This window comes from Serinus canaria, chromosome 1, assembly GCF_022539315.1.
Source record: "Serinus canaria isolate serCan28SL12 chromosome 1, serCan2020, whole genome shotgun sequence".
NCBI lineage: Eukaryota > Metazoa > Chordata > Aves > Passeriformes > Fringillidae > Serinus > Serinus canaria.
Window position 1 is genome coordinate 11,536,228 of NC_066313.1, and position 13,659 is coordinate 11,549,886.

General features: G+C 53.5%; 1 protein-coding gene and 1 long non-coding RNA gene across 2 annotated transcripts in view; both read right to left on the minus strand.

Annotated features, from left to right (window-relative positions):
- The window catches only part of LOC127059812 (uncharacterized), a 54,450-nt gene extending 43,877 nt beyond the window's left edge, over nucleotides 1-10,573 (minus strand). Inside the window, exons 1-4 of the long non-coding RNA XR_007777975.1 lie at nucleotides 10,467-10,573; nucleotides 7,050-7,138; nucleotides 5,294-5,402; nucleotides 3,332-4,561 (exon numbers count right to left, since the gene is read on the minus strand). This is a non-coding gene — a long non-coding RNA (uncharacterized LOC127059812). The remainder of the gene's footprint in view (nucleotides 1-3,331; nucleotides 4,562-5,293; nucleotides 5,403-7,049; nucleotides 7,139-10,466) is intronic.
- An 87-nt stretch (nucleotides 10,574-10,660) lies between these two features.
- Nucleotides 10,661-13,551, minus strand: LOC127059282 (ragulator complex protein LAMTOR1-like). The gene is made up of 4 exons (XM_050971216.1): nucleotides 13,511-13,551; nucleotides 13,036-13,113; nucleotides 12,071-12,197; nucleotides 10,661-11,792 (listed from the first exon to the last, which is right to left on the minus strand). The coding sequence occupies exons 1-4, from the start codon at nucleotides 13,549-13,551 to the stop codon at nucleotides 11,700-11,702; spliced, it is 339 nt and encodes a 112-aa protein (XP_050827173.1). The 3' UTR covers nucleotides 10,661-11,699.
- Between the last annotated feature and the right edge of the window lie 108 nt (nucleotides 13,552-13,659).

Genomic DNA, 13,659 nt, shown 5'->3' on the forward strand with positions numbered 1-13,659 from the left:
AACCTGAAAGGCATCAAGTGGGGGAATCATCGGGTGATGACTCAGATGCAGACGACGCGGGTGATCACTCCGATGATTCCTCCACAAATGGACACTGAACATTGTTCATATTTCCCTTTGCACATTATTCACCTCCTTTTTTTTCCTTTTTTCTTTTTAAACGGAAAAGGGTGAGATGTCGCCCTGATTTTCTAATATTTTCTAAGCCTTATGATGTTTACCTCCTTGTGGAGAACTTTCTCACACACTTTCTGTAGATAACACATTGTTTTGCATTCCTTTATGGAGGAGGAGAAACCTGATGGACTGTTAGTTTTTCCAGTGGCACTGGAGGGGTGGCACTGTCACCCTCCAATCCACTGTCACTTTTGGAAAACTATAAATATTGGGGTCAGAAAATAAACTTTCTCTTTTGCTCTTCACCTCGGAGCAAAGGTGTGCATCTGTTTCTTTCGTGGCTGGTTGCGACACTGAAACTGATGTGGAGAACAGATGATCCAGTTTGGGTGGATCAGTGGCCCCTTGAGCAAGAAAAGTTGAGTGCGCTGAGAAACCTGGTCCAAGAACAATTGCAGAAGGGACACATCAAGCCAACAGACAGCCCTGGAATTCTCCAGTGTTCGTCATCAAGAAGAAATTATCAGGTAAATGGAGGCTGTTGCATGATCTCAGGAAGATCAATGAAGTCATCAAGGACATGGGACCTCTTCAGTTGGGACTTCCATCAGTTTCGATGATTCCCAGAGATTGGCCGCTTGTGGTCATTGACCTCAAGGACTGCTTCTTCAGCACATGCAGGGGAAACAGCAGATCATGCTTGTCGGCAATTCCTGCAAGCATTTGCATCATTAGGCGTGCGTCAAGAGATAAAAACAGATCATGGCCCAACATACACAGGCAGGGTGCTTGACAGGCTCCTGAAAAGGTGGTTTGTCAAACACACATTCGGTATTCCACATTCACCTACAGGTCAGGCAATCATTGAAAGAACACATCATACCCTGAAATCCCTTTTGGACAGGCAGAAAAGAGGTGAGCCAGAGGCAACGCCTCACATGAAATTGAACAAAGAGCTGTATGTGTTGAACTTTCTCAATAGCTCATCTTCAGAACCCAATCCACCAATCTTGAGACATTTTTCAAACAGCTCTCAGGCAAGATTAAAGGAGAATCCTTTAGTCTTGATCAGAAACCCCGAGTCAGGACAAATAGAGGGTCCTTTCAGACTAATCACTTGGGGCAAGGGTTTTGCTTGTGTTTCCACAGGGTGAGGTCTGAAGTGGGTGTCAGTGCGGCACATGAGACCATTCCGGACGCAAGAACAGGAGAGCACCGATCCCAGAAGCAGAGAGATGAGCACTCAGGTAGAAGAGAAGGTTGAAGTTGAGAACTGCAGTTCAGAGGAGACAAAAGGATAAAAAGACTTTGGGGGTTCTTCCTTTGGGGAGATTTTGGGAGGAAAAATGACAATGTTTTGTTACAGGGATGAGATCATGAGGTTTGTGATACTCATGTGTTTCATTTCATCATCGATCACTTTAAATGACAAAGCAAATTTACCAGTTAACCAGCCAAAGAAAAATGTTTGGGAAGCTTTAGCAAATTTAGACAGCATCTGCCTGACACATTCCAGACCAGGGAGTCCATTTTTGGCATGCATGATTGGGATGCCAGTGGACGAGTGGCCGATTCCAGGACACGCTCCAGTAAAAATCTTGCAGGTTGTTAAAGATCCTGTGATGGAGTGGTGTGCTTGGACACATCTTCTTCCTGTGGACTCTACTGAACCTCAGGAATTGGAGATTTTTCAGTCCATGACAATGGAGTTGTGCATGCAATTAGAGATCTTAAATGTGGCAAAAAATAAAACCATCGATGTCACACCAAATCATTAACATTATAAAAATGCATCAGCTTGGTGCAAAAACACAACAACAACAACCAAAGGGTCACTCCAGGTTCCAGTGCAATTGCCAAAGGGATTGTTTTTAATTTGTGGGGACAGAATTTGGTATGGAATTCCTGCGAATGCAATGGGAGGTCCATGCAGCATCGGAAAGATTTCAATATTGTCACCAGATTCAAAAATGTTAAAAAAGCCAAAACGCAAAGAAAAAAGATCATTACAACATTACAGCTCAGATTGTAATGATGCAGTGTATACTTGGGACAAAGCAAGGAGAATTGCGACAGCAATTTTCTCACCTCAGACAGCATCGGGGTTGCCTTGACTCATATGGGCTCATATGGACCATATGGGTTGTTGGTTGAGTAAACATCTTCACTCTGTCACTCTCTTGCACTGAGTGACATGTTGAAAGATGTGAGCAGTGTAAGACAGGCAACTCTGCAAAACAGGGTCGATTATCTGTTGCTTGCCCATGGATGCGAAGAATTTGCAGGAATGTGTTGCATGAATCTCTCAGATCATTCACAATCCATTACAAAAAATATCAAAAAGATAAAAGACAGCATAGAAAAACTTGGCAAGATCACTGGATCATGGATTGATGATATAGTGAAGTTTTTTGACCTTTCTCCCATATGGAGAGAGCTTTTAAAGGTAGGGTTTTACATTTTACTAATTCTCGCAGTTCTCATGGTTTTCATACCATGCATACTTTTGAGTGTACGGCACATTGTACGTTCAGTTACAAAGGAGGTGCTTTTTGTTCAAACAGAAGGCGGAGATGTGGGAACTCAGCACATCACTCCTGATGTCCAGAGCTACAGAGAGAACCCTTGGTGGGGGGGGTCGGGAGACTTGGAATGTTGCCAGAAGCACTTGGTGGCTTGATTTTGATCCATCTAGGGATGTGCCACCTGGCTATGAGGAGATGGAACCTGTGAGAATCACTCGGGTGTGAATGGTGAAGGGGAGACATAATTATATGTTGTGGTGTGGGTTCAGTTTCCATTTGTATTGTTCTCCCCGTTGGTGTTGTTCTCCCCATCTTATAATGTTCTCCCCATTTTGCATCCCTAAGCCTATGTTGATGGTTCAGCCCTGGTTTCCCCCTCTCTCTGAGTTGTTTCCCTCCTGTTCTGAGAAAGCTGCCAAGCCCTTGTCTCTACCCCCGTTCCCTTAGCAACCACCCCACTTGTTACATTTTCCACTCCCGGGGCCCTTCCCATTTCTCCAGAAACTTCTCCCTTCCTCAGAAAGGGATTTGGCAGGTGCCCCAAGCCCCTCCCTAGCTTTTATATCATTAGTTCTTGTCCATGTCAGTTATATTCAATTCCCCTCCTCAGTTTCCCCCATTGGTTCTTGTACCTATGTTACACCCCCTTCATATACTGCTGTTGCTCTTTGTTCCTTGCCTTTTCCCACCTGGATCCCCTGGAGACAATGAGACATTAAACCTCTGGACTGCACCAGGAGAGTTAAGACCCTCTTTTCTCTCAAGCTTCTCCGCTTTTGCCGCTCCTGTCGAAGGCGCTGCCCAGACGTCCCTGACGCATCTGGGTAGTGCCCCCCGCTGCTAGCTGCTGCTGTGCTCCGAGCTAGCCGGCGCCGCCTCCCCCCCTGCTCTCAGGGGAGTAAAGTGCACTCGACGCAGCAGCGCGGCAATTATAGGGTGAAACACAGATTTTGGGGTTTTGGTACGGGGCGGTTCTGGAGACAAGATGGAGGAATCAGGGTGTGTCACAGGGCTCTTCTTTCTTCTTCTTGTTGTCCATCTTCTGTGGTGATGTTGGCACTTGTGGATTGGTCTGGGGTGAAGGTGCACGTGGTGATGAGGGTGATAAGTATTGGGAATAAAGAGTACATATCATGTACGTAGTTTTTGCTATAAAAAGATGCAACCGCCTCAGGGGCGGTCAGAGTGCCTTTGGCTGCTGTGCTGGTCAGATCCAGGTCGGGCAGAGAAGGAACTTTGTAGGTAAGAAACAATAAACAGTTCTGAAGACCAAAAAACCTAGAGTCCAGACTCATCTTTTGAGGGCTGCTGTGCAAAGAACCATCCTACGCGTGTGTGGGAGCAGAGACGGACAGCCAAACGCCCTACATTGTGATTCTGTCAATATTATGGAGGAGATATAGCAACAGTCATATGGTGTTAAATTTACATTACTATATATTCCTTTTAGCAATTGCTTGAAATACAGTGAGCCTAATCCATTTTCCCTTACTTCTTTTCAAATATTTAATATCATCATAATTCAACAGTTCCCATCTTGGATTAGCATCTTCTCTAACTGGCTTGGCTAAGAGTGGCTCTTTAGCTAGACCAAAATCTTTTTCTTTTATTGCTTTGCATCTTACTGCTGCCCAGTCTGTTACGGAGTATTGCTGAGTCTTTTTCGGAGGATCTCTTGACTTGGGCAAAGGCAGGGGGAAGATAGGTCTCTTTACCAGTTTGAGTCTGCTGGGTTTGAGATTGATGAATCTGATTCTTCCTCAGAAACCAAACAATCATTGTCTCCTCCTCTGTCCGTAACAGTCCAGTGGTTGCCTTCTTCAATATCATATTCAGTTACTTTGTCCTGGCCTCTCTCCTCTCCATGAGTTTCTGTACAGAGACCATGTTCTCTGCAGTGAATTTGTACCTGCAGTGCTCTGCAACATGAAGCAGAATTCCCAGTCACACAGCAGCCCACTGGGCACACTGCCTCCCCTGAGGTGGCACTCATGGCCAGGAGGGCATTGTAACGCATCCCCAGGAAGAAGGGACATGGGGCAGGATGGGCTCCAGAGCTGAGATCCCAGTGGTCAGCCTTGGCCATTAACTCTGACCGACTTTCATTCCCCTCCCTGGAATTCCACCCTAAATCCCAGTCTCCCCACCTTGGCATCTTCCCTCCAACATCAGCACAAACAGAGAGTTCCATCTCTGGAAGGGGGGATATGAGGTGGGATATGGTGTCTTCCCTCTACAAAAGGCTGAGCAAGAGTGTGAGATACTTCCCATTTCCCCTCCCAGGATTTCTGCTTAGGTAAAGATTCTCCACTGTGATTTGAAGAACTTGGGTCCAGGTACCCAGCTAGGAAAACTGCTTCAAGGCAGTATCACCAGAGCAGCCACTGGCACCCTGTCCTTCACACCCAGGACCTCCCTTGCTCTGAACCTAGACTCTGATAAGGATTTCCATCTGGAAGTTTCCCATCAGGAAGCTTTCCCTTCCACAGGCTGCTACAGGAAAGCTGCTGGCACCTCGCAAAGCTGTTGATGTGGGGTGAGGGGGTCACTTTGTGGAGAGGGAAGCTGCAGACAGCAGACAAGACTCTCTCAGAGGTCAGGGGCACTGAGCAGGGGCAGTCACTTTCCCCAGCACCAGCGGAGGGTCTTACTCTGCAGGAAACCATGGATGAAGGAGATCCTCTCTGGCAGCGGCTGCTCCAGCACAGACTCCCCCTCCTTGCTCCCGTGGCTGGAAGAGTGCAGGGTTTGCATTAACTCCTGGAGGGATTAGACCAATGCTGAGTTTTGTGCAGCAGGGTTTGCTGAGCCAGGGGCAGGCTCTGGGGCACTGCTCTGCCTTCTGCCCCCACACCAGGGCCAGCAGAGCCAGGAGCAACTGCATGATGCATGGAAGTGGAATCCCCTGGAATCCCCCTGCTGGGACAGCAGCTGGAGCTAGGCAGCCAACACCCCTACCCCCCCACCCAGAGGCACTGCTTCCTATTCTGCCTGCCAGCCCTAGCACCCAGCACAGAACAGGGAGTGTGTGGTGGCCCCCTGGCTGGGAAGCCCCAGGCTTTTCTTGCTGGATTTTGAGGAGGCTGAAGCCTTCTCTTGCACTTATTTGTGACTACACTCTTCCTGAGCAGCCACCAGTTAATGGAACATCTGGAGCTGGAAGAGGCCCACAAGAGTCATTGAACCCAACTGCAGCTCAGAAATGGCATGCCCAAAACCCATACCAATCATGCTTGACCAGCACTGCTTCAATACTGTCATTTACTCCCAAGGTGCCAAAACCAGGAACCCAGGAACCTGGTCTGGGACAGGGGCTGCCACGAGGATTTGCTCCTCCTCACAGACTTCCCCTTGTGCCACCAGGAGCTCTTCGAATCAGCCAGCTGCTGTGGCAGCTGCCCTGCTGCCACCCCACTTTATCAAGCAATGGCCAGGCCTCTTTAGAGAGCATGTGCCACCAGGATCCCTACTAATCCGAGCTGGAGCACAAGCCCAGGAGATTAACCAGGTCTGACTAAATATATCTGTGGTGCAGGCAGCTCCTTCCTCCCCACCCACTGCAGGCAGATCCCTGCTCCAGGCAGGCTCTCCTTACCCTGTGCAGGAGGTAATCACAGCAGACAGACTCATAGTGAGCCTCCCATCAGAAGGGTTTGAAAGCAATGCATGGCAGCCCCACACCCTCTCAATTTGTTTTGCCAGCTCCTTAACCACCAGGCTTCGTCCCACCTCTGATGCCCATTATGGCCTGTAGATTTTGGTTGCCCCTTGCTCCCAGGGAACAGACACAATTCCTGAAGGAGGCATTCCTCCCACCCCTGCCCAGCCACCTCAGGTCCCAGGGCAGAACATACAGGCTCCATCCTGACCACACTATACTCAGCAGCAGCCTGACATCCCCAGGCAACAGAAGCACTTCATGAGGCACAAACTGTCATTCTTTACACTGCTTTCCAGATACAAGGTTTCCTCAGGATCCCAAGGCTGCCACTCAGGAAAACTTGCTGGGCTATTCCCTCATCAGAGCAGCATCAACAGAAATGGATAATCTCCTGTGCCACTGGCAGCAGCACTCAGGTCTGTTCTACAATGCCAGGAGCGAACCCAGATGTTAAGTGCCAGGTGTGATAACAAGTCTCAAATGACAGGAGCTCTGACCAAAACATTCCCTGGGCAGCTCTGTGGGACCCAACAGCTCTGCAGGCAGACCCCAGCTGTGCAGTGGCACAGAGGAGATGCAGATCCCAGCATCTCATATTCCAGAGGAGGAATAAATTCCCCAAGAACCCCCCCCCACCCTGCACAAGACAGGAGGCTCTTAGCTCCTGGGGGCTGAGGCCATGGCTCCAGGGACAGCACAGACCCAGCTGTGTCGTCTGAAATGTGTACACAGCTCCCCATACTCACATTTTGTGGATAATTTTGATGAAGACACTGAAGTCCTGGAGCTGGGACGGATCATGGAGGGGATCAGAACAAACCTTTGTGCTGTTCACCTAGAAATGGGGTGGGACAGTCAGAAGGCAGAAACCAAGACAACACTGTGCTGTGCCACTCATCACCTCCAGTCCTGGCAGGGGACAGCAAGACTGGTCTGGGGGTGAAAGTAAATCCACCCCTTTAAACCACCCCTTCCCAGAGAACAGATGAACATGGTCCCCACAGCTCCACGTCTGGGAGTCTGGCACAGGTCCCATTTATCACACTGCTAGAGCCCCTCTTCCCTGGAGAGGCTGAGGAGACCTGGGGGTGTTCAGACTGAAGAAAAGAAACCTTCAGGGAACCTTAGAGCCCCTGCCAGTGCCTAAAGGGGCTCCAAAAGAGCAAGAAAGGGACTTTGGACAAAGGCCTGGAGTGACAGGACAAGAGGGAATGGCTTCCCACTAGCAGAGAGCAGGGTTAGATGGGATATTGGGAAGAAATTCTTCCCTGAGAGGGTTGTCCAGAGAAGCCACGGCTGCCCTATCTCTGGAAGTGTTCAAGGCTAGGCTGGATATGGTTTGGAGCAACCTGGTCTAGTGGGAGGTCTCCCTGCCTATGGCAGGGCACTCCAGTTGAATGAGCTTAAAAGTCCTTTCTAACCCAAACCATTCTGAGATTTTGCTTGGGCACAGCAGTGCTTTGTGAGACAGATCCAACAACCCCTCTACAGTACAGCTGCTGCCTGCTTCAGGCTCAGCTCCATCTCCCAGGCAGTTTCCATGACCAGACCAAGCCATTCCAGCATTTCTGGTTACTCAACAGGAAGGGTGAGCAAGGCTACCTACTCCTGCAAACACCCACCTGCCCAGGAACAGTAGGAACTGGACTACCCTAGGGCCTGCCTCAGCCACAATCCCTCCTGTGACAAGCCCCACCAGCATCGTGTCCCAAAGCTGCCAGTGGTGGCAGCAGTCCCTATGCAGCAAGCTCCAGCACAGGAGGGTGAGCTTTCCTAGTCAAGGAGAGCAGCAACTCCTGCGCCCTGAAGAGACATCGTGGCCAGCCTATCAGGTCCCTGCCCACACCTAAAAACAACAAAAAAGGTATAGTAACTATGTTCCTAAATGATTTAGGCCCAGCACCAGGCATTTGTGCCCACCAAGGAAGGATGTGTCCCTGCATCTGGCCAGCTGTGCAGTGGCAGCCAGCATCCTCCTGCTTCCCCACAGGCTCAGAGTGGGGAGCAACGCCCAGCTCCACTCCCACAGATTAGGATCCTGACAAGGGGTCAGTGGAAAACTGCTGCTTGAGCTCCTCATTCTTCTGCTATGCCTCCCTCCCTCCCTTCCAAATGTCACTAACATTTCTTGCCCAGCAAGGCAGTGGCCAAGCCATTGAAGCGCTGCAAGCTCCCCTTCCCATTGCTGCTAGTGAAAGAACCACCTGCTGGGGGCACAGGGAGCTCACAGCTGCATTGGGTGGGAGCAGGGATGAGCTGCCCTGATAGCATCTGGGATCACTGCCAGGTCCCCTTCACAGCGACTTTTGCCTCCACGCTGGCTGCCCCCAGTGCCACCCTGGTAGTCTTCCAGGGCAGGGGACTGCTCGGAGCCAAAAGTCACCCAGATGAGGAGGGGGTTCCTCACCCTGTATTGCAGCTGGACACCGGCACCATGACTACAGAGCTCCCACTGCTGTCAGCCCAGGTGGGAAGCATGGGATCCTCAGCAGGACAGGTCCTCCCTCCAATTTTGGCTAAAACCCAGCTCCTTGACCCACGGCTGGGTCACTCAGCAACTAGTGTCCCTCCCCCCGGTGGCACAGCCAAGACCTCTCCCTAAAAATCCGCCTGAAGGCACCGGACAAAGCACTCGAGCAGCTCTGGATGCACCTCGGAAAAAACCTGAGTCGAGCTAGGTTTCACCAGAACCAGTCTGCAAACACACTGATGCCTGATGTGAGATCTGGACAGGCAGGGCTACCCGCTCCTGCCGCGGTCACGGCCTGGCCTGTCACTGGTGACACTGGCCACCGTGAGCGTCTGAGACAACGCCATGACCCGCCGTGAGGACGTGCCATTCGTGATGGCAGGCGGGAAGTGGTTGGGGAGCCCGCCAGCGGCCGTGAGCGCCTTCCAGCTGCATCCCCGCAGAGAGCAGCTGCAGGGGGGCGGTGGGGACCGGGGAACGAGCTCCGGAGGTGGCGGCGGCCACGGCGGCATTGTCCTTCCCCTCCTTCCCCTGCGCCGCTCCGGTCACAACACGGCGTTACGCAAGCCCGCGCTCCGGAGCTCCCGACGTGCCAACGCGCCGGGGGACGCAAAGCCCACGGGCCCCGGGCTGTCCCGGGCCAGGGGTCCGGCTGCGGGAAGCACCCAGGCGGGGTGAGCGACCCACGGCAGCCCCCGGCACGGACGGGCCCGTAGCTGGCGCGGGGCAGAGGGGGAGAGCAGCCGCCGACCCGAACGCCCGGGTGTTGGCGAGCGCGGCGCGGCGCGGCTAGCCGCGGCCCCGGGGACCCGCACCTCGGGGGCTGGCGAGGGGCCGGGCCAGGAGCCGTACGCTGTGGCGAGACGGCGGAGATGGAGTTAATCTGCCACGAGAGCGGCAAGCCGGGAAGAGCCGGGGAGCCAGCGGCCACGCACTAAAGAAAAGCTGAGTTTTTCTGCAGCGGGGCTGGCAGGTAGCGGCTCCCCTTCCTGGCCCTGCGCCACTTCACGTCACCGCGCCGGGGCCGCGCTCGTTAAAGGCGCACGGCACAGAAACCTCCGGCGCCTCGCCACGGGGAGGGGAATCGTCCGAGCCTGGACGCGCTCGCTGCCATCACTTTGCCCAGGCCGAGTGACGGAGAGCTGTGCCGGTGGGGCCGGCACAGAGCCGCTCCCGGCCCCAGCGCAGCTCGGGGAAGCCGGGGCTCGGCAGAGAATGGCCCCCGATGCTACGTCTCCCTCTAATCTGACTGGAGTTACATCCACCTGACCCCTGAAAAACTACTGCGATACGCACACACCCCGCGGCCACAGATTTGACGGGAACCGGACCCCACGGGTCCCCAGCTAGACCAGGGAGGACTCGGACGAGGAAGGGACGCTCACTCCTCGCTGCTGTTCCGGAGACCCTCGGAAGGCATCTCCGCAGCCCCCCCCGGGCTGCCTGAGGAGGCTCGGGGCCGCAGAATGGGGCTGCCCCGAGCACGGCACAAGAAGGGCGCAAGGAGAAGGTCCTTTCAAACCTGCGCTGGGGATAGCAAAGGAACCCGCGAGGAACGCGGCCGTCGAATGCCGCTGGCGAAGGCTCCGACTTTGCCAAGCCCCGAGAAACAAAGAACCACACGCCCGTCCTTAGGGAAGGGGACCCGCCGAGAGAACCACCGGAGCCCGCCTCGTGTCAGCTTTACCCGTACCATGGCCGGGGAATCGTGTCCGTCTTCATCTCTGGCACCGCTGCCGAAGCTCCAGTTCTAGCCGCCCGGTCCCGGCCTGCGGCCGCTCATATTCGAAGGGCCGCGCCGGCCCGCCCCCGCCGCTGCTCGTTGGGCACGGCCGGGCCGGGGCGGGGCCCGGTACCCCCGGCGGGCTGCAGGGGGCACGCTCTGCCTGCCGCCGGGACATCGTGAGCATCCCATTCCCAGGGCTCACACGAGTGCTAGCGTGTATGTCGCAAACACAGATAACTGGATGGCTGTTGAGTCTAGCCAGGACTGCTGGCAATAAACAACTGTAGGGCGGCGCTGGAAAAACATCCTTGTTGTAGTTCCTGCGCTGTAGGATGTGAGCATAGGATGAGATTAAAACCAAGTGTGTAATTTACTAAGAAAACTTTCTGATTATTTGCAAGGCCTCTGACTTTCGACATTCCTTTTGACCATGAGCATTTATGAATCTTAGGTGCTTCTTAAGAATGGCCCCCGATGCTACGTCTCCCTCTAATCTTAAGGTGACCCCTTAGCTGGGTCATCATACCTTTTCTGTCCCCTTGTCCTCTTGGCCCTGTGGGACATGATTGAAGAGGTGACAGGGGTCAGATAGGTGTGTGTACCCCCCCACCAGGGCATGGCTCCCCCATCATGTCCGTGCTGTGTCCGACAGAGAACAGTGGAGACAGGCACTGGATGAAAGTGGGTTTATCTACTGTGGCAAAAAATAATAGTAATTATTTTAGTAATTATTTTTACAACCAACCAAAACCAAACAACCAAAATAAGGTCTAAACATGAAAAAATGAGAAGGGGTGGTGTTGGAGCCACCAGGTCCCACACAGAGCATCACATCTGCCTGGCTCCAGCCCACCCTTCCCAGTGACCTGGCACATGGTGCTGACCCACACCAGAGCCTCCTTGCACCAGCTGTTCCCTTTGTGCTTGTCCCTGTGCAAGGCAGCATCCAGCTGACATAGCCTGCTCCCCACACCCACCCACCCACCCTCCCACGAGGAGGAGAAAGCCTCAAGCAATGCAGGTGGGCTCAATGTGCCAATGATGGGCGCCTTGGCATTTAGTAGGAAACAGGGTATCTGTCCAAGTTCTGTGGCAGCAGCATGGGGAGGGAAAGGATATAAAGAGGAGAAAAAAAAAGGGGAAAAAACTAAAAACAACTAAAGTGGTGAAGCAGCACCATTAAAAGTGGTGGGGGTAGGTTCAGGGGATGCCAAACTGTACAACCAGTTCTTCTTTGGCGTCGACACGGATCTGTGAGAGCGCACTGAAGGCATAGGCAGCTATCTGGGACACCTGCAGGCACGAAGACATGGCTGTGTCACTGATGGCTACTGAAACTCCTGGTTAATCCCAAAGAAACTGCTGCAGGAGGTTAGCCTCCAGCACTAACGAGTCCCAAAGCCTGTCCTGGGCTTTGCCCACACTTCTAACAAGGCCTCAAACCTGACGTAGGCTTTGCCCTCAGCTCTAACAAGTTGTCTCAGGGCTCTGGGCTTTACTGCTCCTCCAGGACGAGGATGTGTCTCTGGGGAGCATCACAAGGGCTCAGGGCCCAGCCCAGCCCTGCTCACCTGCTGCAGGTCTGCAAAGGGGACAGGGTCACTGGCGAGCACTTTGTGCGGTTGGTTAGTCAGAGATGGCAGCAGTGGGAGCTTCTTCCAGTGCGTCAGGTTGCTGCTGAGCATGGCCAGGCGTGTGCTGAGAGTGGAGAGCAGCGAACATCAGTGACATGCCAAGACATGGGTGTGGTATTCACATGCCCTCTGAACAGAGAGAAACTGTGAGACAAGCAGAGAAGAAGGAAAACACAATTCTTATCTCTCTTGCTGTGCCTGTGTTGCGCTAAAGTAGAATGCGATATGGAGATTGTTTTCCCAAAGTGAGGATGTTTTGTTCCCTTGGCCTATCAGGGCCAAGAAGTGTGTGTGTGTGGGACTGTCACGGGACAGTCACGAGAGAATCGGAGATGAGTGCAGTTCTGTACAGTTGTGAGCAAGAGTGAGTGCCTGGCAAGTTCAGTTTAGATGAAATGTACACAGTATAGTATAATAAAGTAATTCATTAGCCTTCAGATGATGGAGTCAGATGCATCATTCTCTCTCCCCTTCATTGGAGTTGCCGTTGATTTACAATACATGGGGACATCCAGAAGATGGGTGCTGCACCCCCAGGCACCTGGCACCTCCCAGGGGGGACTGCTCTCCCAGCATCCAGCCCTCTTCACTCCCTGCAGCAGGAGGATGAGGCAGCTTCCAGCCCTCCCACACAGGCACCTTCCAAGCAGAAGCAGTCACATCCAACCCCCCACCATCTGTCCCAAGGACTGGGTGAACACAGCAGCGAGCCCTTTGTCCTGGGCTCTGCTGCCTGCACTGCCATCAACCTTCCCTGAGCAGGCTGCACCCTGCTCTCTGAGATGAGGCAGCCCTTCTACATGCGAGTTCACTCCCCCAGGCCAAAACCCCTGGGACCTGCCCAGGGACACACACAGCTGTGAAGGGCTGCGGGCACCCCAGTGGAGAAGTGTAGCTCCCACCTGTACTGCCTGGCTCTGTCCATGTACTCATGCTGCTCCATGCCCTGGGAATCCGCTGCCGACACGTCGATGATGTTGCTGCAGAGACAGGAGACAGGGGCTCCCACTGGAGGCTCATTGCTCCCCCCGAGTTCCCTCCCCATCTCAGAGCATCCTCTGACCATGCAGACAAAGTCCAGCACCTGCCAGCACCCCAAAACAAACATCTCCAGGTCAGACTCGCCCAGTGAATGCTGCCAGCTAGCCACAAGTGTGCCAGGCTGGGCTGGCTGTTTGCCAGGAAGGAAATGCCAGGGACTGTTTGCCCACAGCTGGCCTGGGGCAGAGGGAGGCAGGCAGAGGCTGCAGGAAGCTGGGGGCTGGTCTGGGCTCTGGGAAGCTTGGCATGCAGCCACCTGGAGAAAAAGGGAACCACTGGGAGGACAAAGTGCTTGGCAGATGTCCTGAGAGCCCCTGTACCAGGCCCTGGGCTCACAGAGGACCTGGGCACTTGCCCAGGGCCCTGCTGAGCCCCATTGTGTGCACCCCACAGGAAAGCAGTGCTCAGAGCTGCTGTGGTCCTCTATGCTGGACACACACCAGTGGCCACTAGCTCTCCAGCGTCAGGCAGGGGAGCAGAGGGGC